At 39.7% G+C, this 27,193-nt stretch overlaps 1 protein-coding gene, 1 long non-coding RNA gene and 1 other non-coding gene across 5 annotated transcripts in view; 2 read left to right on the top strand and 1 right to left on the bottom strand.

Annotated features, from left to right (window-relative positions):
* The first annotated feature begins 2,687 nt into the window (after window positions 1–2,687).
* The window catches only part of NDUFV2 (NADH:ubiquinone oxidoreductase core subunit V2), a 37,459-nt gene continuing 12,953 nt past the window's right edge, over window positions 2,688–27,193 (top strand). Inside the window, exons 1-5 of one of the 3 annotated variants that reach the window (XM_053572041.1) lie at window positions 2,733–2,843; window positions 20,897–20,942; window positions 22,419–22,484; window positions 24,855–24,917; window positions 25,010–25,126. In XM_053572041.1, the coding sequence (XP_053428016.1) occupies window positions 22,428–22,484; window positions 24,855–24,917; window positions 25,010–25,126 (237 nt within the window). In that variant the 5' untranslated portion in view covers window positions 2,733–2,843; window positions 20,897–20,942; window positions 22,419–22,427. Of the gene's footprint in view, window positions 2,844–5,480; window positions 5,600–20,896; window positions 20,943–22,418; window positions 22,485–24,854; window positions 24,918–25,009; window positions 25,127–27,193 lie in introns of those variants that run through there. The other 2 variants (XM_053572040.1, XM_053572042.1) reach the window with 2 other exon arrangements.
* Window positions 5,459–27,193, bottom strand: part of LOC128572091 (uncharacterized) — a 36,860-nt gene continuing 15,125 nt past the window's right edge. The window contains exon 4 of the long non-coding RNA XR_008376041.1: window positions 5,459–5,580. This is a non-coding gene — a long non-coding RNA (uncharacterized LOC128572091). The remainder of the gene's footprint in view (window positions 5,581–27,193) is intronic.
* On the top strand, window positions 26,281–26,444 carry LOC128572228 (U1 spliceosomal RNA). Its single transcript, XR_008376131.1, has one exon. It is a non-coding gene; the product is annotated as a U1 spliceosomal RNA (small nuclear RNA).

Genomic DNA, 27,193 nt, shown 5'->3' with positions numbered 1-27,193 from the left:
TTTGCACCCTCAAATTTCCTGCTTAAAGTCCTTCTGGTTCTCACTCACTCATCCAGTAGTAACCTTCTCATTTTTCCCTTCCATTGAATTTTGACTTTACACTAATTGGCTCTTAGCTGTTCTTCTTAGAAATGTACCTTCTTAGCAAAGCAGGACTCGGCCTGCATCTCACTTTATTCATTAGAAACCCTTGGAGGCAGGCTACAGGCAGGTTAGTATTGTCATTTGTGGGCATGCTAAGAGGCAGGGTACATGATGGGTCTCTGGCTGTTTTAATAAGTAGGACGTGACTTAGGAGATAACTGTAATTTAGAATACCCAACTAAAGTATTCCACAGATAGAGCAGACCAGCTTGTTAGGTACTGAAACAAAATGAAGCTTTTGAACCCTTATTGTAGACCAGGCACGATGTTAATCCTTTTCCATAAACTGAAAGACTTAATGTTCTAATTACACTTTTAGAAATGGAGGACCAAAGCTTCACAGAACCAAGTGAGTGATGAGAAGAGAATTCAAATCTGAGTCTGTCTGATGGCAAAGCTCATGATTTTCATTACACCATATCCTCAAGAGTGCTGATATGTTTATGAAGAAGAAATCCTAAGAACGAGAAAATCAAACTACACATTCGGCCATCTCCCTAGATTTTAGTCTAGCTCTGCTGGCTCCTGCTCCCTCATTGCCACCCCCCAACACCCACACATTCCTTACTTAAAGGGCCAACCACTGAAGTTAGGGCAAATTTCCCTGGGCTTATAAGAGTATTACTAACTTAGTGAAATATATCTAGCCAGGCAACCATTATGTTTACCCCATGTACATTAAGCAAGCCAGTTTTCAATCAAGCCTATAAAGTTAGGTCAGTAACAGTTGAAATCACTGAGTGTGTCCAGAAACAATGGCTTTGAGAGTGGGAGGCAGTACAGGGGTTTTCCAAAGAGCCCCCACAATTCCATCCTAAGGATTCTAAAAGGAACAGCTGACTGTGCATTAGGGTTACTTTAAAAGTGAAATGACTCTAGAAATTAACTTACAGTTATTGGTTATGAGAGATTTTAATCCTGACACTTTCACTTGGGAATTATTTGGGGTAAGGATAAGCCAAAATTGCTCTGGCTTAACAAATCCTGGTGAAAAGTGTCACCCTACTAGCAGTTGAATGACAATTGAACTAAAGCATTTTGCTTTCTGTATCTTTTTCAAGAAAGTGTTAACAGGCTAGACACTCCCTTTGCCCTGATTCTTATTGTTTTAAAACATTACTCTTTGCGCTTTGGTTCTGCTCTGAGGTAACAGAAATTGGGAACACCTGGTAAGTCCATGACACGTATTAGACACTTAATAGGATATACACCTCCACGGGTTGTGAACTTCAAAAGACCCTGCTCTACTGTAGATGTTTCCATTGGTAGCCAATCCAAGTTTATTCCCCCAGGCCCATCCTTGCTAGCAGATCTATTTTGTTCAGGAGATGATTAACCCTGAACTGGCCCTTCCATTTTCCTTTTCAGTGAGTGGCTTAATCATTTTAACAATATGATGTTGTGTTCTGATGATGATGAAAGTTATCACCTACTAAGCGGGTGCTGGGTACTCTGAAAAGAACTTTATAGGTGTTACTTTGTGCTGGGTACTTCTGAAAAGAACCTTATAGGTGTTAACACATTACTAAACAGAAGCCCGGAGAAACAAACTTACCTGAAGTCACACAGCTAGAAAGCAATAGATAAGATCTGAACCCTAGCCCTCCGTGTCTTGAATTTTATATTTGCAAATAATGATTCGCAGGGGTTGCAATGGAATATTTTATTAGTTTTTCAACTAATGCGAGATAAATTTTTAAAATTCATGCTCTGCGATGAATGTCCAGAAATTATTCACAAGTTTATTATAGAAATGAAAATGGGCAAGAGGAAAGGGGTGGATACAAGACGTGACACACAAGGAAAGGCTGCAGTGAAGGGAAAAATTCAAAAGGCAGTGAAGTGCTCCCTTAAATGCTCCCCAGCAGGAAACGGTGCTGTGCATATTATAGCTGTTACTGAATAAATACTTGCTGGAATTTCCAGAGATGACCAAACAAACATCAAGAAGGAAGTGGCTTTTTTTTCTTCCAGTTTTATTGCGGAAAATCTCTAGTACAAAAGTACAGAGAACTGTACAAAGAACCACCACGCAGGACCAACAGCCAGCGCTCGCGGCCAGTCTTGCTTCCTTTTCTCCTCCCACTCCTCATTATTCTGAAGCAAATTCTGGCTATCAAAGCATTTCGCCCCTCAATATGTAGCGCACATTTCTAAAGTGAAGAAATGGGAACCAAGGCATTCGTTGTCTATGGCTAGCTCTGTGTCTCCAATTCCATTTCTAGTAAGATTTATAGTGGGTTGCAACATAATTTTTTAAGAACAGTACAAGAGCCGGTGATTAATCTTCGCAAGGATCTCCAGGAGGCAATCTCAACCCATATCCAGGCCGGCACTCGATTCCCCAGGGTCCCTACGCGCCACTCAGCCACGGTTCCTTTCAAGGCCGGGAGCCCAGCGGAGGAGCGTAGGTCCCAGGCCTTTTAGGGCCCGGGCGGGTCCCTGCCCCGCCTCCGGAAGCCTCCGCTCCCTGGGCCCCACAAGCCCCCGCGCTCTCGAGCGCGCTCGCGTCGGCCTCCGCGTAGCGAGCGGGGCGACGCCCTGGACGCCTTGGCCCGGCTCGGGCGCGCGCACGCCGTGCGTTCCGGGCTCGTTCGGGATTCTCGCTTGGCGCGGCCTGGAGACGGCAAGCTGCCGGGCTATCCATGTTGTTCTCCGCGGCGGTCCGGGCCCGGGCGGCTGGCTTCGCTGCCCCGTGGGTAAGGAGGCCCGGGATGAGAGCGAGCGCCGCCGCCGCGCCGCCTTTCTCCCGCTCTCGGTGCCTCTCTTCGTTTTGGGCGAGGAGAGTTGTGGGCTCTGGACGGGCCTGCAGGCGGCGGCAAGGACACTGCGGCCTTGGTCCTCTTCTCAGGGAGGGCGCTGCGGCTCCCGGCGAGTCAGGAGCCCCGCGGGAGGGTTGCCAACAGGAGCTGCAGCGGACGCGTGGGCTTCCCCAGACTGGGAAGTGTGCGCCGGGTTGGGCCAAGGAGAGGACGTAGGGGCCGCTCGGTGACCTGGTTTTTGCCCCGTGGCTCTAGCGCGGAGCGTAGGCCTCGCGGTGCCGACCAGATCTCCGTCCTCGACCCAGCCCCGAAGGAGGCGGCACCTTGCTCTGTCTAGCGTAGTGACCGCGTTGCTGTTAGGCTGCAGCACACTTTACAGAACTCTGGCTTGCTCGTTGAATGCTTGCTGAGAGTTCCTGAGCGCCAAAGAAGTATGACCAGTGTTTCATTCACTGTATATGTGCTTTGCATATTGGAAGTCCTTGGTAAATCGACTGTGAAATCCAACGACCGTGAAAGAACGGCACCACTAGTAACTGCACCCAGCCAAAGAATCACAGGATTTTAATGATCTTTCGAGATTTAAGTACATTTTTATTATATGCAAGGAAATTGAATCGCAGACAGATTGAAACGCTTGTGCAGGTTAATTTAAAAAATGCCAGAAGTGGCCATTACAACAAACAAGGCATTTACTGGAAAGAAGCTTTATTTTTTTCTAGGAGGAAACTAAAAAAATTGAGTCCGTTCTCAGCAAAAGAGAGGGAAATAGTTTATATTAGTATAAAATGAGTTCAGGGCATTAGAGTTAGACTCGAGTTTGAAGGGTAATTTCACCGATTTTTGTAGCTTATATGACTTTGGGCAGTTTATCAGTTTCCCCACTTGTAAAATGGAAATGTTTCCTCTTGTGGAGTTTAGCCTTTCAGGAAACATGTGAGGTCCTATTGTGGATCATGCATTAATGGGCTCCAGGTAACTGTGGATAATAATAAGTAACATTTGGTGACCATTTTTTGTGCGCCAAGCACTGAGTTAAATATCCACATAACAGGTCTCTTTTTTTCTTTCTTTTCTTTTCTTTTTTTTTTTTTTTTCTGTAGCCCTCGGTAGAGTGCTGTGGAATCACAGCTCACAGCAACCTCAAACTCTTGGGCTCAAGTGATTCTCTTGCCTCAGCCTCCGGAGTTGCTGGGACTACAGGCGCCCACCACAATGTCTGGCTATTTTTTAAGAGATGAGGTCTCGCTCTGGCTCAGGCTGGTTCTAACCCGTGAGCTCAAGCAATCCACCTGCCTGGGCCTCCCAGAGTGCTAGGATTACAGGCGTGCAGACGCATCTCATTTTTGAGGTTATTGTTTTTTCCCTCAGATTGCAGTTAAGAAAAAGTTAGGAAGCCCTGTTCTGGAGTTGATGATAGTCTCATGTAAGAGGAAATTTAAGGTAAATGTGATACAATGTAAAAGTTCAATGCTAGAGATATGAATGGGGTCATCCAATTTGGCTTGAAGGTGGGATAAGATTTTTCCTTGGAGGTAATACTAACAGATTGGGGATGGGGTCACAGGGTATTCTAGGTGGAAAGGACAACATAAAAAAAAGACTCAATATTGGTGAGACAAATGTTGGTGTGTATGAGAAGCCAAAGTGTGTTCCCAAAGGAAATGAGAGGGGCAGGGGCCAGATATTGGGGCTCTTTGCTGTGCCCTACTAAAGGATTTGACATTATCTCTCTAGCCGCCGGCCACTTGAGGCAGTGTGATTGTATTTGTTCCCGTTTTGTTTTTTTTTATTTCAAAACAAGATATGTGCAGTGTGCATAGGAATTTGTTTATAGTTTTTTGTTTTTTTAACTATAATCCGGCCCTCAAACTGTCTGAGGGACAGTGAACTGGCCCCCTGTTTAAAAAGTTTGAGGACCCCTGTTAGAGGAAGTGAGGAATAAGGCAAAGGCTTTAGAGGAGTGGGAATATGGTTGGGTTTCTGTTTTGGATAGATCACTGGATGGGACTTAGGGCGGAATGGCTTTGATTGGAGTTAGAAGCAAGGAGATTAAAGAGGAGTCTCTTGGAGAACCCTAGGTGAGAGAGATGATGAGGTAGTTCAGACCTTATCCAGTGGAAAGGATAGAAATAAATGTACACAAAGATTTTGTTTCTTTTGTCTTTGAGGCAAAGGGTTCAGAGGTAGTAAATTGAAGAGCAGTTTAACAATGAAGAAAATTTCAGGTAGTGGAGGAAAATTTTTATCAGCATTTTTCTTTAAAAATAGTACCTGGAATGCAGTAGTTGCCCAATAAATATTTGCTGAGTTGATGAGTAAGTTTGTTTTCTTTTTATTACACAAATAATACACTGTAGGAAAAATAGAACATTGAGAACAGCAAATTAAATAAGCTCAAAAATAAAAATCACCCCATAGTCTTGTCAAACTGTAAATTACCGTTAACATTTTGATGTCTATAATTAACAGATCTTATAGTTTTTTTTACAAAAATCAGAAGATATTCATATTGTTTTGTAGCCTGCTTCTTTCCATAACACATTTTGATCATCTTTCCTTTTCAGTAGACATTTGTATGCTGTCATTTTAATGCTACATAGCACTTCATTATGAGGATGTTCCATAACTCATGGAACCAGGCTTTCACAGATCATGGAATACCAGAATGCACCTGCAAAGGAAAAATATGAGTAAGCTCTACTAAGGCAGTTACTTTGTTCCCTTCCTAAACAAAAAACCTTTAAAGAGACCATTTACACTTTCAAAATAATTTCCTAATTTCTTCTTTGTTAGGTGCCAATCTCTTCATCTGTAGGCTTTTTGGTTCAATTTTAATTGCTTAAAATATGCTGACAAGGGCGGTGCCTGTGGCTCAGTGAGTAGGGCGCCAGCCCCATATGCCGAGGGTGGCGGGTTCAAACCCAGCCCCGGCCAAACTGCAACCAAAAAATAGCCGGGCGTTGTGGTGGGCGCCTGTAGTCCCAGCTGCTCGGGAGGCTGAGGCAAGAGAATCGCGTAAGCCCAAGAGTTAAGAGGTTGCTGTGAGCCGTGTGACGCCACGGCACTCTACCCGAGGGCGGTACAGTGAGACTCTGTCTCTACAAAAAAAATAAATAAATAAAAAAAAAAAAAAAAGAAAATAAGGCAAAATAAATAAACATTTAAAAAAAAAATATGCTGACAATTTAGTACTAGCTATGTAACCTTGAGCAATCTTTCTTAATCTCTTTGAACCTCATTTTTTCTTCTTTGTAAAGTGGGGTAATACCTCATGGGCGATTGTAAGAATTGTTTAAAAATTAGGAATTATGGGGCAGGGTGCGATGGCTCATGCCTGTTATCCTAGCACTTGGGAGGCTGAGGCTGGTGGATTGCCTGAGCTCACAGTTTGAGGCCAGCCTGAGCCAAAGCAAGACCTTGTCTCTAAAAATAGTGGGGCGCTGGTGGTGGGTGCCTGTAATCCAAGCTACTCGGGAGGCTGAGTCAAGATAATCGCTGGAGCCCAAGAGTTTGAGATTGTTGTGAGCTTTGACACCACGGCACTCTACTGAGGATGACTCTGTCTCAAAAATAATAATAATTATGAATTATGGAGTAATAAATTCTCAGAATAGGCCTATTCCCTTCAGTTATTGCCCATGGTTTTTCTGTAAAGTTGATACCACTTTAGAAGTCATCACTGCCTCATTCCCAAGCTGCTACTTTTGGTTTGGTAGGAAAGAGGGTTATGGTGGCATTTTCAAGTACATAGATCTTCTACTTGCCATGGGATTATATCCTGATAAACCCATCATAAATAGAAATTATTGCTAAGTCAAGAAATGTGTTTTCCATTTCCAGTATTTTAAATATTAGATGGGTTTTTTTGGACATAAGCCCATTATAAATGGAGGAACATACTGAATGTGGATCGTTTTCCCTCTGTCATAAGGTTGGAAAATCAAAAGTTAAATCACTGTTAGGATTGTCTATATTGTGTTATTTTTTCATTCATTTAGGTTATTTTCATTTATGTCTTTAATTATGATTATAGAGCTGCTTTGAAATTCTTGTTTGGTGATATTTGTTGAATTTCTTTTTTCTTAAAAATAGGTTGTGTTTTCCTGTACATTGAATAATTTTGGATTGTATACTGGACATTCTGAATGATATGTTGTAGAGACTCTTGATCCTGTTTTGTTCCTGCAAAGAGTTTTGTTTTTGGTATGTTTTATTTAGGAAACAGGGTCTCCTGTTGCCCCTGCTGGAGTGCGTGGCATGATCATAGCTCACTTACACCGTGACTCCTAGGCCTCTTAGTAGCTGGAAATACAGGCACATGCCACCATCCCTGGCTAATTTAAAAAAATGTTTTTTGTAGATATAGGTCTCAGAGTCCTGACCTCAAGCAATCCTCCCTAAGTGCTGGTATCATAAGAGGGAGCCACTGTGCCTGGTTGAGTGTTTTGTTGCTATCCATCTCTTTTGTGATGAGCAGTAGATCACATATTGGTTTTCTTTTTTTAGCTGGGCTGCTCGGAGTCTGCTGCATGCACACCCACAGGTCAAGGGTCAGGCAGAGATTTGGGTGGAGTTTATAGGAGAGTCTCTCCTTTTCTGCTTCTTCCTTTTCTGGGATTTCCCACTTTCCCAGGCTTTTCAGTTGTTCTAAACTTTCACTGAGGCCTGCCTTCAAGCTAAAAAATGTAAAGAAAAAACAAAAACCTCATTGGCTTCTTTTCAGTGTAGAGTCTTTTCCCTGTGTCTGCCTGCTTTTGGTTCTCCAGTACCTTCAGAACGTTTTTGTTCTTTTAAAAAATAGTCTGTCCAGAGTTTATAGGTGTTACCTGGTGGTGTGGCCTGGTGCTGTCTCCACAGACATACTAAAAGTATACCACCTTTTGTGGTAGCATTTTTCTTTCTAAATTTTAAGTTTTGTAGAATGAAATATTTTTCCCATTCCATTAGAGATTTTAAAATCTGATTTTGCATTGCCCCAGCGTTTCTCCATTTTGGTTTAACAACACCGTGAGAGAAAAAATGCCAAAACATTCTTATTTTCTGTTGCTGTGATACATTGCCACAGACTTGATGACATAAAACAATATAAATTTGCGGGCAGCGCCTGTGGCTCAGTGAGTAGGGCGCCGGCCCCATATGCCGAGGGCGGAGGGTTCAAACCCAGCCCCGGCCAAACTGCAACAAAAAAATAGCCGGGCATTGTGGCGGGCGCCTGTAGTCCCAGCTGCTCGGGAGGCTGAGGCAGGAGACTCGCTTAAGCCTGAGAGTTGGAGGTTGCTGTGAGCTGTGTGAGGCCACCGCACTCTACCGAGGGCCATAAAGTGAGACTCTGTCTCTACAAAAAAAAAAAACAAAAAAAAAAACGATATAAATTTGCTGTTTACTATGTTGTAGGTTAAAGTGACTTGAGTCTCAGTGGGCTAAAATGAATATATAGGCTGCCGTCCTTCTCGGAGTCTCTAGGGATGAATCTCTTCTCTTTGCTTTTCCAGCTCCTAGGGGCTGCCTGTACTTGCTGGGTCTCGGCCTCTTCTCTGAAGCCAGTAAGAGCAGACCTGGTTCTCACATTGCACTCTCTCACAATGCCTGCTCTGGCATTCATCACATACCCTTTCTGGATTATACTCCCTTTCTACTTTTTAAGGGCCTGTGATTACATTGGGCCTATTTTGATAATCCAGGATAATCTCCCTATTTTAAAGTCAGACCTTACACTCCTTTGGTGTGTAAACTAACACAGGTTCTCAGGATTAGGATGTGGGTGTCTAGGGGGAACATTTTGCCTGCCACAGCCATAAATAAGCAGTTTAGCAGAGAGAGAAAATGACAAACTTTGGTATTTTTATTAGGGATGTGAACTTTTTATTAGGGATGTCACTATTTCAAAGGTATAGATAGTTGAACTTCCCTTCTCTTGGAGCACTGCTCAGTACATGGAGTAATAAATTATATGTTTATTGACCATGAATAACCTATTGGGTGAAAGTCTGTTCAGTTGGAAATCTTGTTACTAGTGTTTGAGTCAGTTTAGAAAGCATGTTTATACATCATTTGTAGGAAGTTTTATTCAACAAAACATTGAAGACTTAACTATGTGCACTTTTAACTTGTGGGCGGGGGAGGAGAAGGTGGCTTTATGTGTGGGATACTTTGCTAGATGTTGTATCATTTTGCATGTGAGAGACAAAATGATTCCCAAACAAATAAATGCCCAAGATCACACAGTCGTAAGGGTCTGAGCTGGATTTGTTTGCAAGTCTTGTTTTTTGGTGTTTGTTTATCTATTGTTTTAAATTGACCTTTATGAAGTTGCTCAAGTGTACTAAGGGAAATTAGTATATAGGTAAAGATACAAATTTTATAGGTGCCATGATAATGAAAGGGTGTGCCAGTGTGAGCAGACTATGGAAGCGATTTCACTTTGCTTAAGGAAAGGTGATGGACACTCAGGGCTTTAGAAGGGGAGATTAACCACCATGGGTAGGGGGACGTATCCGTGGAGGTGGTGCTGTAGTTATCAGGTGATAACATGAACAAAGGCAGTGAAGTGCGTGAAATGACCACCCAGGTCCACTCACTAAATTATGTCCAGACATTTCATCTGTGTGAGTTCTTAGAACAATTGAGTGTTGTTTGTATCTATATGGGATTTTAGTTATCTAAAGAATGCTTTTTTAAATTTATGGTCCAGATGGCTGAAATCATTAATATGGTTATTTCAACCGGTAATCTGTAGTGCCTATAATTCCTGGGTTGTTCATGTAGCTTTCCTATACTATAAAATTTAACCAAATTTTATTGGTTAATTCTCTTAAGTGTGGGAAAAATTACTTACATTTTTTTTAAGATCCATTAACATTTTTGGTTAAATTATCAGTATAACTTTATCTGGAAGACATTTGTAATAGTGCTATGTCTGTTTGGAAATACAATAAAACTTAAACGTTAGTGGTTAAGGCATGTACTCAAGTAAACCTAGATTTTTCATTTATTTATAGCTGTGTGATATAGGAAAAAAATTTTTCCCCCTCTTTAGTCTTTAGTTTCCTCATCTATAAAACAATATAATAATAATACCTATCTGGTAGTCTTGCTGAAGTAAGTAAATGAGTTATAATATATATTTGTGACATAGCCTAGTATCTGACACAGAGCAAGCATTTGTATTTATGATTATTCTGGAAATAGATTTCACAGTTATTAACGCAGCACATCTACTTTGTCAAAGTAAAAATGCATTGAAAAAATAGTATTTTTCAAGGATTTCTTTTAAATATAAAAATACCTGCTGTAGATACCTGCTGAGAGTATGTGTGTATCGTGGGCACTGACTTTTTGGGGAGTTTTCATTTTCTTGCTTGAGCTGTCAGTAGGGTAGGTCAGTAGGGTAGGCTGTAGGTTACAAGCTAGCAGGTGTTGTAAACAGTGGGAAGAAAGCATGGAGGCATCCCAAACCACTTTTGACTCCCCAGGAGATGTTTCACATGTGCTCTGTGACCCCTGCACAAGTGAACACACATCTTGGTGACTTTAATCTGTAAATATTAGGGATCATCTAAAAAGTATATTTCTTGCCTGAGTTGATTGCTAATAAAGGAAAGGATTTTTTTTTGTTGTTGTTTGATCTTAGTCTTGTTTTTCTGACTAATTAGGTTATTGATTCTGTCAGTTTGTCTTATAGCTTCCTAGCCTCTTATTAAATTTTTTTGACTCGTTGTGTCTTTTTATAACACAAATGTATGACAGAACTGAAAGGTGAATGAATTGGATACTGCTAATATTTGAGCAAGAGAAGAAATTTGGAAAAAGAGTAGGAGCCAAGAAAAGATCATTAAAGGATCCTCTTGGGGAGAATATAAAATTTTAATCTTTGTCATTTTGAGCTATTGATGTTGATATATAAATTACAATAGAAGGGAAGAGCATGGAACTTAGATTGAAATGGCCTGGGCTCAAAATCCTTTTCTGTCACTAATTGTGTTGGTGGTGTCTCTGAGCCTGAGTTTCTTTTAATATAAAATGGAAATAACCATACATTTGTGGGGAGTTAGTGAGGAAAGATATGTAGAAGTGCTTAATATAAAGGCATTCGATTGCTAGAAACCAAAGAAAAGGCTACCACTGCTAGCTTAAATCTTCTCTGTTACTTCTGAAAAACTCTGAAAAAAAGAAGCTGGAATTCAAACCCACTATAAATTTTGTGCTACATGTCAGATTATGCTCTTGTTTATTTAAAAACTTTTTTTGATTTTCAGTTGGAGTTCATTCTATTCAACTGGAATGTATTGAAATACAGACATTTTAGAGTCTAATGAGAAGCTGGACTCTAAAGAAAAGACAGCCTGGCTAAGCCATTTTTGTTTAGACTGATTGATCTGGAATGCCTCTTTATTCAAATATAATGTGAAACAATTCAAATGGCCTGTTAAGTAATGTAAAGATGTTTATTAGAACTTTCAATACTTTATTCCTTTACTGAAAGTGTTTTATGTGACTATTGCCATGAATATAAAACAGGTGATGTTCTTTACACATAACCCCAAACAGGGCAGCTTTGAGAATGGCCAACATGTATAACTGGATATGTGTGATTAAGTTTGTGCTACTTGAAAACATGAAGACTAATATTTAACAGTTCATTCTCACTATTTTTTGCTTCTTTAATTTTGTAAGCATTATCTGAGCCTCTTGTCTAAAATTTTGAAGAAGTCACCTTTAAACATTGTAACTAAGTTTTTCAAATGCTGTGCTAATGCGTATATACAGTATTTAGCTTAGCGTTACTGCAGGAACAGGAGAGAAGGGTGGCAAGGATCGAAGAAAAACATTGAATAACTTTCAGTCTTCTTTAAATGGGGCCATCGTAAGTTAAGGAAGTAGGCATTTTCATTTTTGATGTCTCCTTACATGTGGATGCCCAGTTTTCTTCCATAAACTCTGGTTTCTTGGACCTACTCTGTTCTGCTAGAGCTGTAATGTCATCAAATAGTTCTGGTCAAGTGGCTAATAATACTGTTGGGAGCCTTTGTAGTCTTTTGGCCCTTGGATCTAATGTGAGTTCTGCCACCAATTAATTAGTGATGTAACCTTGAGAAGTTTTTGTAACTTATTTAAATTTGTTTTCTGGAAATAATACTTGCTTTGCAGGAAAGTTGTAAGAATTAAATAGTGTGTTAAAAGCTTAGTGCATGATATAAAGTACTTATACTAATAGTTAATGATAGGTAACACTAGTATAATACCATCTGCCAGGCTGCACGTTTATAGCACTTATGTGAACTATCTCTTTTAATCCTCTTACCAACTCTATGAAGTATAAACTGTTATTCTGTTTCTACAAATGAGGAAACAGGCTGTGGAGCTGGACTTTTAACCACTTTGCCATCTCGTCTTTCCCTAATAGGATAGTTACGGGATATTAGATACCAGTAATACATCCCAATTTCAGGGATGTTAGAATGTGGAAAATGTATTGTTTTAGAAGTGGTGAAATTAACATGTCTGTGCTAGAACATATTTGGTATTGGTCCTCTTCATATGATAACCATGAGGACGGTATTTTTAAGATTAGTTTATTGACTTTAGTATGTTTTGGATTGAGGAAGGGGTTGGTTAGTAGGAGACTTACAGACCATCGCTTCTCAGCCTTCTGTCTAGATCAAGTGTAGTGACACAGACATAACAGAATGTCCGAAATGGTCATGATAGTAAGATAGGGTAAGGACTAAAGATTATAGTTTTTAAACATTGAAATGAAATGTGTATATGCTTGGCAAAAAATTCAAAAATAAGCAAGAATATATATAAGAATATATATATTATAGTAAATATATAATGATATGTATTACAGACTAGGTAAAAGGATATGTATTATGATAAAAATTTGTGTTGCATATATTACATACTGCAGTAAAGAGTTAATTTCCTTCCTGTCCAGATCCTAGAGACAACTGTTAACTGGTTTCTTTTATACTATCTTTATATTCATATAGATATTTTGATTAAAAAAATCAGTAGGACATGGAAACTAGCATATTTCTAGATTTTACTGACTTTAGAACTGTGAAGGGTCTGAGATTTTATCCTTTTTGTAAGCTAGCAAGTTAACCTGCCTCATTTTCATGGATGTTAGCAGAAGACTCCTGGGTCCGAGACAGGACTGTTACTGATGGCACAGAAGGCAGCGGGAGATTCATGCTGGTGTTAGTTCCCCGTGACACTCAGATCCCATGGGAGTGACATGGAGCAGCTCAGCTGTGAGCAGAGCAGAGCATCACAGCTGGGGAGCCTTGTCTGCAAGAAAACCCACTCCACCTTTATAACAGTAGGAGACACTGTTCAAAAATCCTTGAAAAGATGGTCTGGAACAAAAGCTGTCAGTGCCTCTGCTAACAAGAGATGCAGAAACCAGAGACCCGTACGGAATTTTCTGCCAGCACTACTGCTGCTTCTTCCTTCTTCCCCACCTGAAGCAGATGGTATTTTCAGCCATCTAAAATCTATTACAATTTTATCAGAAACATTATAAGCCTATGTGGATATAAATAAAAAGTAATTATGTGTAAATGCAAGAAACTCAGTAATCTTTTCTGTTGACAGTGACTCTTTGATAAAGTCAGTCACCAGAGCACGCTTTTTAAAATAATCTGTGTAGTTTTAAAAACGTTGTTGTTTGAATCTTTGTTTTTCAGTTGGTAAATGTTTTATCCTGTGTCAGCTAAACAGGGGAAAACGCTTTAACAAGTTACATAGTACTTCCAGAGAAACTTTATTTTTTATTATTTTTTTTTTTTTTGTAGAGACAGAGTCTCACATTATGGCCCTCGGTAGAGTGCTGTGGCATCACACAGCTCACAGCAACCTCCAACTCCTGACTTAGGCGATTCTCCTGCCTCAGCCTCCCAAGTAGCTGGGACTACAGGCACCCGCTACAACGCCCGGCTATTTTTTTGTTGCAGTTTGGCCGAGGCCGGGATTGAACCCGCCACCCTCAGTATATGGGGCCGGCGCCCTGCTCACTGAGCCACAGGAGCTGCCCCAGAGAAACTTTATTATGTAAGTCTCAAAAGAGTCCAATTAGAAGACATCCATATCTTAAATAAGTATAGGAATTAAGGCTTTTGAAAATTAAGTGCTGTGAGCAAAGTCACATGTTAGTCACATGTTAGTAAGTAGCAAACAGGTAATTTAAATCCAAATCTTCAACATCAACCTCCCCCCACCCCCCACCCCTAAAGTCTTGGTTTTTTCCTAGAACTTAACTTTATCCTGATCTTCTCAATCAGCAGCTTATCTTCAACAATTTGGACTTTAAAACACTTGTAGAAATGTGTGTAAACTCATGTGTATGTCCAGAGTTACAGATCAGTAAGAGTGCCTCAGAATAGATCTTCTAGGCTTCCTATTGAGGACAGCCCTCCTGATCCCCCTGTTCTGTGTCTGTCCTTTCACACCCTGCTCCGTCTACTCCCAGGTTCCCTAATAACCTTTGCCAGGCAGGTTCCCAGCAATTCTCTGTCACTTCATGCTAATGGATTGATTTTACAATGTGTTTTCTTCTCAGGAACCCCCTCAACTTCACAATGTCCCCCCTCTTTCTTGCCCTAAACATAACTCTCAAAAACCCTTCCCCTGGGCACATACCCGGCACTGTCCTCCACAGAACAATGGGCTGACCTCCCCTCTTATTGGGGGAAGGAACACTTGCTGGTTCTTTTTCAGTCTGGGGTAATGAACCAGGACAACATCGGAGAACTTACAATTTCCTCCACCTCTTTTCATTCCACTTAGCTCATGTCTAACACAAGAAGGTCTATTTTTTATTTGTGGAAACAGAGCATATTCTTGCCTACCCACCAACTGGCAGGCACTTTCACTCTTGTATATCTGTCTCTTAATACAAACATTGCCCCTTCTAATCAATTTTTACCCATTCCAATAAAAACAGGTGGCAAGCCCCCCAAAGCCCCCATTCTAATCTCACTCCTTGTCACCCTGGAATAGCCACAGGGAATGGGACAGGACTTGGAGTTGAAGGACCTTCTCTACATTTCTTCCACATATTATCACGAAACCTACAAGAAAGCCTAGAGGAAATATCCCAAAGCCTTATAAAACTACAAGACCAAATAGATTCCTTAGCAGCCATAACCCCCCAAAACAGATGTGTTAGACCTTACTGCAGAAAAAGGAGGCTTGTGTTTGTTTCTAGATGAAGAGTGCTGCTTCTATGTCAACCAGTCTGGACTCATCAGAGATGCAGCCAAGAAATTAGCAGAATGACAACTTCCGAAGACAAAGAGAAAACAGCTGGCAATCTCGGTTTGACTCACAAGGATGGCTTCCTTGGGTCCTACCTCTAATCACCCCTTTAATTCTTTCATTACTTTGTGTCTCCCTAGGTCTGCTCCTTAAATGACTATCACCCAGCTAATTCGGAACACCATTTGAAGTTAACAACATGTCACCCAGGTCCTTCTCTAGGAGGCTCGTTCAAGACAACACTGAAATCTCTCTAACTCCAATAAGTCCCCACTTACCCCTAAAGAGTCTATGGCCCACTCCATCAGGAAGTGGTTTTGAGAGATTACAGATTATCCTTAAAATAAATAGTGGGGAGTTAAGGGGAAGAAAGCCTCAAAACCCTGACAGGAGCACAGCTATTTGGGAGACAGGTAGAAAAAGAAAGCAGGCCAGAAACCAAACTCCATGATCACAGCAGCCCCCTTCCCACACTCCTGAAAATCCTAACGACCCTGACAAGAGGATAGCCATCCTAGGAAGACAGCTACTGATAAAAAGCCAGTGAGAAACCAAATGGCATGGTCACAGTAACCCCTTTCCCTTGAATGCTTCAAAGCCAGTGTTCCTGGGAAGCATCAGAATCTCCTACCATGGTCCTGGCTGGCACTAGAGAAAGGCCTAGGTGTAAGATTAACACCTTCCAAAGAAGACTTCCTTTGTCTTTCGTGACCCCCTCTGACACTCCAACTACACTAATAAAAAACCCTTGAAACTGGGTAAGGGGCTGACTTCTAGTCAGACTCTGCTCTGCTCCTTTAAAATAAAGTCAATCCTTAATCCCTGGACAGGCCTCCTCTCCTTCTTGCAGACCCTGGCCCAGACTATCCCTAAACCTCTCACACTCTGCCTAATGTCAACTGTCTTCACTTGCCAGATAAGGTGTCTCCGTTGACTCCCTCCTTCCCAGTTTAGATCCTGACACTGTGGAGGGACAATCTATCCTAGCAGTGCACGTCATCACCCAGTTGGTTCCTAATATTGGCACAAACTCTAAAAACTTGTAAAGGAGCCTCAGACTTCACAAGTGGAATTCCAAACCTGGCCTTCAATGGTGTTTGATAACCAGATGGAGACAGAGACCAGGGGGAAGAGGAGGCAGGACACAACAGGCCCTGAGAGCAGAAAAAATACCATAAAAAATAAAAAATAATAGATCTTCTAATATTTAGCTACATAGATTAAAGAACAATTTTCAAGGTTCACTATTTTAAGTGAAAGTACATAACATCCTGGATTAATGAGAAAGAAGTCAAATATTGATCTAAAGTAGAAGCATTTTTAATGTAGGGATTGGTGATGTTTAATTTGATATACAGAGATTAGAACAAGAAGTGTGTTTAACAGTAGAGGTGATAAATTTCCTTTGTACCTAATGAACATTTTATTTTAAGTTTTTTTTACTTTCAGTTTGTCATATTATTCTACGCTAAATAGGAAATTAGGAAAATAGAGATAAATATAAAAGAGTCCCTCATAATCTTGTTAACGTAATAAGAACAGAGATTCGCACTTCTAGTTGTTTTTGGCCTTCCGGTCATTTCCTTAGTGTCTAAATTTAGTATCATTAGGATGATAGTTAATGCTATTTTTGTTGTATTTGTTTTGTTTAACCCCGATGGTTTCCCATTTTGATTGTGGACCAAATGCTTTTTTCTATGTGGGAGAAAAAAAATTAAGAAATATTTTTGTTAGCCATATAATATTTCAGTGTTGAAATTATCAGTAATAAGACTTCCCCAGCTTGGCATTCAGAACTCAGTGGTTAGGGTGCCAGCCACATACACAGAGGCTGGTGGGTGCAAACTAGCCTAGGCCTACTAAACAACAATGATAACTACAAAAAAAAAAAAAAATAGCCAGGTGTTGTGCCTGTAGTCCCAGCTACTCGGAAGGGTGAGGCAAGAGAAAAGCCCAAGAGTTTGAGGTTGCTGTGAACTGTGATGTCACGGCACTCTACCAAGGGGTGACATAATGAAACTGTTTAAAAAAAAAAAAAGACCTCCCTATGTTGAGCTTTTAGGTTGCTTGTGTTTTTGCTGCAGTAAATATCACAGAAGCAACATGTTTTTATGTAAATCTTTATTCTCATTTTGTACTATAAGAAAAATTTCTAAAAGTATAACTATTAGGTTTAAAAGATGGACACTTTTTTAGTCTCTCCATACATCAAGGTAATTTGCTTACCTAAAAGGGTAATTGAATTTTTTTTTTTTTTTTTTGTAGAGACAGAGTCTCACTTTATGGCCCTCAGTAGAGTGCCATGGCCTCACAGCTCACAGCAACCTCCAACTCCTGGGCTTAAGCGATTCTCTTGCCTCAGCCTCCCGAGTAGCTGGGACTACAGGTGCCCGCCACAATGCCCGGCTTGAATTTTTATCTAATGTATAATAAGCACCATTTTTTCCATACACTCAACAGAATGAAGTGTTATCTTAAAAAAAAAAAAAAAAAAACTTTGCTAATTTGATAGCTATCAGGTTTTTTTTTTTGAGACAGAGTTTCACTGGTTCCGTGACATCACAGCTCACAGCAACCTCCAACTCTTGGGCTTCAGCGATTCTCTTGCCTCAGCCTCTCAAGTAGCGCCCACCACAACCCCTGGCTATTTTTTGTTGCAGTTGTCATTGTTTAGCGGCGTGGGCTGGGTTCAAACCTGCCAGCCTTGGTGTATGGGACTGGCACCGCAACAACTGTGCTGCGGGCACCACGCCAGCTGCCAGCTATTTTAAATTGTGTTCTACTAGTAAGTTTAACTATTTGAATTCTGTGAAATTTTTGTTCATGGTATTTACTCATTTTTTCATTCATATTTATATGTCTACTATCTTTTCAAATACATACAGGATCTGAGAGTACTAGGAGTAGAGTTACTGATGAAAATGGATAAGCTTATGGAGAAAAGGACATAGGAGTGGGAACTGAGCCCAGAAACCCAACTATAGGAGTGGATAAAAAGTCAGTCAACATAGTATTCCATGGTATACATGTACCACAATTTGCTAGTCCATTCGTGGGTCGATGGGCACTTGGGCTTCTTCCATGACTTAGCAATTATGAATTGGGCTGCAATAAACATTCTGGTACAGATGTCTTTGTTATATTGTGACTTTTGGTCTTTTGGGTATAAACCTAGTAAAGGAATTACAGGATCGAATGGCAGGTCTATTTTTAGGTCTCTGAGTGTTCTCCAAACATCCTTCCAGAAGGAACATATTAGTGGGCATTCCCACCAGCAGTGTAGAAGTGTGCCCTTTCCTCCACATCCACGCCAACATTTCTGGTTTTGGGATTTTGTTATGTGGGCTACTCTTACTGGGGTTAGGTGATATCTCAAAGTGGTTTTGATTTGCATTTCTCTGATGATTAAGGATGATGAGCTTTTTTTCATGTGTTTGTAGATCGTGCATGTGTCTTCTTTAGAGAAGTTTCTCTTCAAGTCCCTTGCCCACCCTGAGATGGGGTCACGTGTTCTTTTCTTGTTAATACGTTTGAGTTCTCTGTGGATTCTGGTTATTAGACCTTTATCAGAGGTATAACCTGCAAATATATTCTCCCATTCGGAGGGCTGTCTGCTTGCTTTACTTACTATGTTCTTGGCTGTGCAGAAGCTTTTTAGTTTGATCAGGTCCCAGTAGTGTATTTTTGATACTGCTTCAATTGCATGGGGAGTCCTCCTCATAAAATATTCACCCAGGCCGATTCCTTCAAGAGTTTTCCCTGCACTTTCTTCAAGTATTTTTATAGTTTCATGTCTTAAGTTTAAATCTTTTATCCAGTGAGAGTCTATCTTAGTTAATGGTGAAAGGTGGGGGTCCAGTTTCAATCTTCTACAGGTTGCCAGCCAGTTTACCCAGCACCATTTGTTAAATAGGGAATCTTTTCCCCACTGAATGTTTTTAATTGACTTGTCAAAGATCAAATAAGGGTAAGTAGCTGGATCCATCTCTTGGTTCTCTATTCTGTTCCAGACATCTACTTCTCTGTTTTTTGTGTCAGTAACATGCTGTTTTGATCACTGTGGATTTATAGTACAGTCTCAGGTCTGGTAGCGTGATTTCTCCTGCTTTGTTTTTATTGCTCAGTAATGTTTTGGCTATTTGAGTTTTTTTCTGATTCCATATAAAATGACGTATTATTTTTTCAAGATCTTTAAAGTATGACAATGGAGCTTTAATAGGAATTACATTAAAATTATATATTGCTTTGGGCAGTATGGACATTTTAACAATGTTGATTCTTCCCAGCCATGAGCATGGTATGTTTTTCCGTTAACATCTTCGGCTATTTCTTTTCTTAAAGTTTCATAGTTCTCTTTGTAGAGATCTTTCACGTCCTTTGTTAGGTATACTCCCAAATAATTTCATCTTCTTTGGCACTACTGTGAAAGGAATAGAGTCCTTGACTGTTTGTTCGGCTTGGTTATTGTTGGTATATATAAAGGCTACAGATTTATGGGTGTTGATTTTGTAGCCTGAGACATTGCTATATTCCTTGATCACTTCTAAAAGTTTTGTAGTAGAATCCCTAGTGTTTTCCAGATATACGATCATATCATCTGCGAAGAGTGAAAGTTTGATCTCTTCTGACCCTATGTGGATACCCTTGATCGCCTTTTCTTCCCTAATTGCAATGGCTAAAACTTCCATTACAATGTTAAAGAGCAATGGAGACAATGGGCAACCTTGCCTGGTTCCTGATCTAAGTGGAAATGATTTCAATTTAACTCCATTCAATACGATATTGGCTGTGGGTTTGCTGTAGATGGCCTCTATTAGTTTAAGAAATGTCCCTTCTATACCAATTTTCTTAAGTGCTCTGATCATGAAGGGATGCTGGATATTATCAAAAGCTTTTTCTGCATCAATTGAAAGAATCATATGGTCTTTATTTTTAAGTTTGTTTATGTGTTGAATTACATTTATAGATTTACGTATATTGAACCAGCCTTGAGACCCTGGGAAAAATCCGACTTGGTCATGGTGTATAATTTTTTTGATGTGTTGCTGGATTCTTTGTTAGGATCTTATTGAGATGGAGACTTTACCTCTTTCATGTTTACATGGATGGAGCTGGAACATATTCTTCTTAGCAAAGTATCTCAGGAATGGAAGAAAAAGTATCCAATGTACTCAGCCCTACTATGAAGCTAAATTATAGCTTTCACATGAAGGCTATAACCCAACTATAGCACAAGATTATGGGGAAAGGGCCAAGGAAGGGGAAGGGAGGGGGGAGGTTTTGGTGGAGGGAGGGTAATGGGTGGGGCCACATCTATGGTGCATCTTAGAATGGGTACAGGTGATTGCACTAATATACACAGCTATGATTTAATAGTAAAAAAAATAATAAAAAGTCAACAGAAAACGTTAAAGAGAGGACTGATTACTTTCTTTACTCTTAAAATTAATCCTTCACCTTTATTATGAAATCCTTGTTTTCTCTCAGGATTTAGTAAATAATTTACTAATGTTACTCAAAAATTTTTCTGTGTTTTTTTTTGTTTAATATCTTCTCAGCTAAGGTGAAACAATAGCTGGCGTCTAAATTTTAGTTTCAGTTAAGTTTTATGCTGATATTGTTCTTATGTATTACTCAGGAGTTACAGCCATGCTTTCATGTTTATCTCAGTCTAGGAATATAGATATAATTAGGAATATAGATATAATCTTGTGTTTAATTCACAGATTGATCCTGAAGCAATTTGGAAGAAATTAGACTGTCTCCTTGAATGTAAATGTTGCATTCTTTGTTTAAAAAAATTATCATATATAAAAACATTCTTTAGAATTCTAACACTTACATACCCACCAGCTGCGTAAGAAAGAAAAAAACGAACATGATTGAAGCCCCCTCTAATTGCATCCTCCCCAGTTATTCTGAAACTAATATTTATCACTCCCATCTTTTTTCTTACGCCTCTTATTCTACATCTAGGTCTTGTCTAGTTAATTAACGCAAATGTTCCAGGTAAACATACTTCATCAACTGAAACATTATTTGGACCTAGGGAAAAGTTAAATATATAATTGTGTTGTATTACTCCTTTTACTTTCTTCCGTTTGCCTTCTTTGAATTGCCCAACTCTTTGCTGGTTCCATGCTTGTTTTAATTCAGGGTTCTCTCATTTGTTTGTGGTTAGCAGAACTCAAAAGTGGGAGGAATCTAGAGTGATAGTTGATTGCCTGAGTGGGCAGGGTAGGAACAAGAGAGCAAAGAAAAATGAAGGCAACAGAGGGAGTAATCAGATTCTTTCCAAAGCAATTGAATATACGTCATAAGTAGTTTTCTGCAACTACTTTTACAGCTGGAGTTCCTGAACTAATTTAATGCAGGATTGAAAAGGAGGTATATAGTTGACTGATTTGTATAGTGTATATGACTCATTGGATAGAATGAAAACATTTTTACTTAGGTCCTCATAAAGAAGTGGGGAGGCCAGGCGTGGTGGCTCACGCCTGTAATTGCAGCAGTCTGAGAGTCCAAGGTGGGAGGATTACTTGAGCTCAGGAGTTCCAGACCAGCCTGAGGAAAAGCAGTCTCTACTAAAAATAGAAAAACTGAGGCAAAAGGATCACTTGACCCCAACAGTTGGAGGTTGCTGTGAGCTATGATGCCATGGCCCTCTACCCAGGGTGTAACAGCTTGAGACTCTATCTCAAAAAAAAAAAAAAAAAAAAAAGTGGGGAACCTGTGGCCTTAAGGTGATATGTGGCTTTCTGGGTCCTCAAGTGTAGCCTTTTGACTGAATCCAAATATTGTAGAACAAATCCTTTTATTAAAAGGGGTGTAGTAGAGAAAGATGAAGCTTTTCTTGCCTCTTTTGATGTTTAAAAAAGAATCTTGAAATCAGAAAGCCACAACAGGTTTCCTATCCCTGCAGAGTGGCCAGAATGACAGTGCCATTGGCAGCCAGGGGGTGGTAGAAAGGGTGCACAGCTCAGCACATCTGGATTGTGGTCCTGGTTCTCCCTTTGACTCTTGTGTGTGACCTAAGGCATGTGAATAACTTGCCTTTGCGTCTTTAGTTTTTTTATCTCTCTGGAAACAGACAGGGGCAGGGTGTAGAGTAGTAGACTATAGCTCTTGAGACCTTTTACTTCTGTAAGTTAATCTTACTGCTTTAAATTATGAATCTTAGAGTATTTCCTTATGAAACATTTCTTAAGGCTGTGATTTACTGAACTTCATTAAAATTTTAAATTTTAGGGAGGACATATGAGGAATTTGCATAAGACAGCTGTGCAAAATGGAGCAGGAGGAGCTTTATTTGTGGTAAGAAATTACTTAGATTTCTTCAAAAAGAAAAGACTTGGAAATTTGGGTAAATCTATTGTAATAAGCCAAAAAATACCTTTTTTTCTCTTTTTAATTTTTTTTTAACTAGTCAAGTGAAGCAGTGGGAGTGGAGAAAGAACAAAGGAATCTGTAATTGATTGTGATTAAGCCAAAATATCTCAAACACCAATATCTTTGGTATATCATGGCCATTGGGATATTTACACACAGCTAATTGAATTTACATTTAAAAAGATACGTTGTTCCACCTAAAGCTCTCACATTTAAATTAGCACCAGGGAAACTGTAGGAATAAGAACTTACTTTGTTCTTTGGTGAAATTACTGTGAGCCTTTAACCTGATTCTAACAACTCTTTGGGTTCTTAAAATTCAGTCATGTTGGGTGGATTGCTTGAGCTCAGGAGTTTGGACCAGCCTGAGCAAAAGCAAGATCCCATCTCTAAAAGTAGTGCAGTGTTACAGCAGGCCCCTCTAGTCTCAGCTACTCGGGAGGCTGAGGCAAGAGGATTGCTTGAGCCCGAGAGTTTGAGGTTGCTGTGAGCTATGATGTCACAGCACTCTACCAAGGGCAACAAAGTGAGGCTCTGTTCCCCCTCCCCACCCCCCAAAAAAATCAATCATGTGGGTTGACTGAGGTTCTGAGGCTGTAGCTTGGGGAATCCCAAAATGATAGTGGTTTGAAATTTATGGATTTTGCAATGTAGTGAATATATTAGCAGCTGCCCTTTATATTTTTGGTTTTCAAGGGAAAACAGGGAGAAGTCTATGAATTTACCAGCTCACTTGCACAATTCAGAAGGGAAAATATAATGTATTCCTGTTTCTTAGATGGTACAGTTTTTAGGGATTAATCTAGTGTTGTTTGAACGCAATATAATGGGCTTGTATGATGATTTAAGTGTTAGTGGTATAATAAATAGCTTTTTGCTATGTTTTATCATCTTTGTCTAAAAACATACCAGATAGGCCACATATTTAAGATCATTGTCCAAGTTTCTGTTTTCTTTCCTTTTTTAAATTTACATCCTTTAAAAAGTAGAACTCCCAAGATTTGACATATCAAGAGATTCAGTTCTGTATTTACCACACATACATATCTTTAATGGATGTAAGTGTTAATCTCAGTGTGACTCATTTGATGTCTTGTTAGAAGAAACAGAGCTTCTTGCTATTGATTACTTTCTGTTTATGGAAAATATATGGAGAAGAAATGGCCCTTTTGTACCTTCCCTAAGTAATGAGTCTTAATGTTTTTTGACACAGATTTGGTCAAGCTGATACCAAATCTGATATTGACAAGCTGATACCTTTTCTTTTAGAAAAAATGTACATATGTTCACACTCAAAATTTTGCGTCTTAATTTCTTTTCTTTCTTTTTTATTTTTGAGACAGAGTCTCACTATGTTGCCCCTGGTAGAGTGCTATGGCATCACAGCTCACAGCAACCTCAAACATGGGCTTAAGCAATTCTCTTGCCTCAGCCTCCCAAGTAGGGAGGCACCTGCCACAACACCTAGATATTTTTTTTTTTGTTGTAGTTGTCATTGGTGTTTAGCAGGCCTGGGCTGGGTTCAAACTCGCCAGCCCCAGAGTATGAGCCCTAGCCGCAGAGCTATGGGCGCTGAGCCTTGTGTCTTAATTTCATAAGGCTTCTCATAATTGGCATTGTTTTGGTAATTATATTAGAAGATCCTCTTATCTATTGAAATTAGATAATACAAAAATGGGCGGTGCCTGTGGCTCAGTGAGTAGGGCGCTGGCCCCATATGCCGAGGGTGGCGGGTTCAAACCCAGCCCCGGCCAAACAAACAAACAAACAAAAAAAATAGCCAGGCGTTGTGGCGGGCACCTGTAGTCCCAGCTGCTCGGAAGGGTGAGGCAAGAGAATCTCGTGAGCCCAGGAGTTGGAGGTTGCTGTGAGCCGTGTGACGCCACGGCACTCTACCGAGGGCGGTACAGTGAGACTCGGTCTCTACAAAAAAAAAAAAAAGGAATTATAGTAAAAGCACACATGGCAGTTTGGGAAGACTGCATTAAAAAAAAAAAGAAATTAGATAATACTTTCTTTGTTGTTTGTTTTAGTGGTCCTAAAGCTACTTCCCTTAACCTTTAAAAAAATGCCTCCTAAAACTTTTCTAAAATTTTGAGTTCTGTTAACTTTGGTAATCATTCTCATTCGTGTGTTTAGTTATTCTTTTTGATGGAAGGATAGATAGATATACTGTATCATGTTGTAATTAAAATGGAGAGACTAAACAATCAAGTAATAGTATAGTGATATATAGTGTTATTCACACGTTGATAGAATTTGGATAATTTTGAAAAACCTTTTTTCTTTGTATAGCACAGAGATACTCCTGAGAATAACCCAGATACTCCATTTGATTTCACACCAGAAAACTATAAGGTATGACTAAGTTAACATTATATCATTATTAATTTACAGAATATTTAGTAGCTTTCATATGTATAAAGTGGGTGATTTCCTTTTTTATACAGAGGATAGAGGCAATCGTAAAAAACTACCCAGAAGGGCATAAAGCAGCCGCTGTGCTTCCAGTTCTGGATTTAGCTCAAAGGCAGCATGGGTGGTTGCCCATCTCTGCAATGAATAAGGTACTGGTTCATTTTTACCTTAGCTGGAAAAGAGGAGAGATTGTGTATGATAACTTCCTTATGTAGAGATTACCCTGAGAATCTCCAGTGTCAGAATCTTGGAGCCCTTTAGTCATTTATAAGTTTCCTTGAGTTATATTTGTTTTTTTGTTGGTTCCTTTAAGCTTTCTATCTTTGCAGAAAATAGAAGAAGTATTATGGTGAAAGAAGGTTTTTTGAGGGGGCTGGACCAGATGCAGTGGCTCATGCCGATGCTCTGGGAGCTGAGCTCAAGAGTTTGAGACCAGCCTGAGCATGGTGGTGGGCCCATGTAATCCCACCTACTCAAGGAGGATGAGGCAGGAGGATCGCTTGAACCCATGAGTTTGAGGTTGCTGACACCATGGCACTCTAACCTGGGTGAACAGAGTAAGACTTTGTCTCCCCCATCCCCACCCCTCAAAAAAGGTTTGAAACAGTTACAATAAAGATAAAAGATCCCAGATGTGTATAATTTAGCGTCAAGATATTCTGAAAATTAGCATAACATTTAAACATTAGAATTACGGGAAAAAAAGATCTGGGTATAGCGTATAGCTAGTATGAGTCTGTTTAGTATTGTACATCTTTGATTATAGGCTTTAACAAAAATTTATATAATATGTAGTATTTATGCTACCTTGGAACCTGCAAAAAGGATATGAGTGACCCATTTTGGCTAACGATATGAAGTTAGTCTGTTTGTACATATTTTAAGATTTGTTTATTTTTCTAATAGCTTTCAGCAGTAATCCAAATTTCAAGTTTATTTATATCCTAATAATATAATTACATTTGTGTGGCAATATAGTATATCATTTACAAAGTACTATACAAAAACCATGTACTGGCTCAGTGCCCATCGCTCAGTGGTTAGGGTGCCAGCCACACACACCGAGGCAGGCGTGTTCCAATCCAGCCAGGCCTGCTAAACAATAATGACAACTGCAACAAAAAATAGCCTATCATTGTGACGGGCGCCTTTAGTCCCAGCTACTTGGGAGGCTGAGGCAAGAGAATCGGTTAAACCCAAGAGTTTGAGGTTGCTTGAGCTGTGATGCCACGACACTCTACCGAGGGCAACAAAGTGAGACTTTGTCTCAAAAAAGAAACAAAAACAAAAAAAAACACATTCTATACTTATTTGGCAGGGGAGATACCATGATCACAAAGGTGGTTTTCCCAGGGCAAGGCTCATCCATTGCACTTCGGATGTGCTGACCCCTGCGATTTCTCCAAATGTGGAAAACTCAACTGCATAATTTGTGGTAGTGGGGGACTGTGTTTGTGCTTTCCCCTTAATAAAAAAAAAAAAAGAAAGAAAATCCCACATACTATTTGATTCTTATGAGAATTCTACAACTAAGCCATATTTTATTGTGGAAAATATCTTTGATTTTTCTCTGGACTGACTTCTTCCCTGGCAATGTTTTGAACAAAGTAGATGTCCAATTATTATGTAATAATTTCTCAATGATAGAGCTAGAACTGAATTCATTTCCAAATCAGTGCAGTTTCTACTCGAATGTCGTGGAGATGCTGCTGAACGTCATTGTTATCACTCTGTAGATGTCACTGGGTTAAAACTGTTAGGCTCGACCATCATCTTTCTTGAAGAATATGAATGCCCTTGGTTTATCTAATAGAATCCCTAACGCAAATTTTAGATTTAGTTTATTGACCTCTTATTTGCTTTGTATGCACAGTACACTAACACTGTGAGGACCCTTAGTATTTTCTTCACTGTGAAAAATGTTAAAAAGCAAGTTTAGTGAGGTACTGTCCTGAGTAAACATAGTCAGGTGGTTATTTTTTCAATAAATCACATTTCTTTGGGAGTTACATTATTTTAAGCTAAATAGCCTACTTTTCTAAATAATGATTTAGGTATGTGTTTCTAATTATAGTTTGGGGGATTTTTGTAAAAATTCATGTTTTTAACAATGGCAGGCCTGTCAGAAGTCTTACTGACAAGCTTAGCAGAGGAAAATAAGTAAGAAACTAAATGTCAGAACATTTAAGTAATAAGCTGTGTATGGTGGCTTGTGC

The sequence above is a fragment of the Nycticebus coucang genome, chromosome 19 (assembly GCF_027406575.1).
Source record: "Nycticebus coucang isolate mNycCou1 chromosome 19, mNycCou1.pri, whole genome shotgun sequence".
Lineage (NCBI taxonomy): Eukaryota > Metazoa > Chordata > Mammalia > Primates > Lorisidae > Nycticebus > Nycticebus coucang.
The sequence above is the reverse complement of the archived record's forward strand: the minus strand, read 5'-3'. Positions and strand labels throughout refer to the sequence as shown.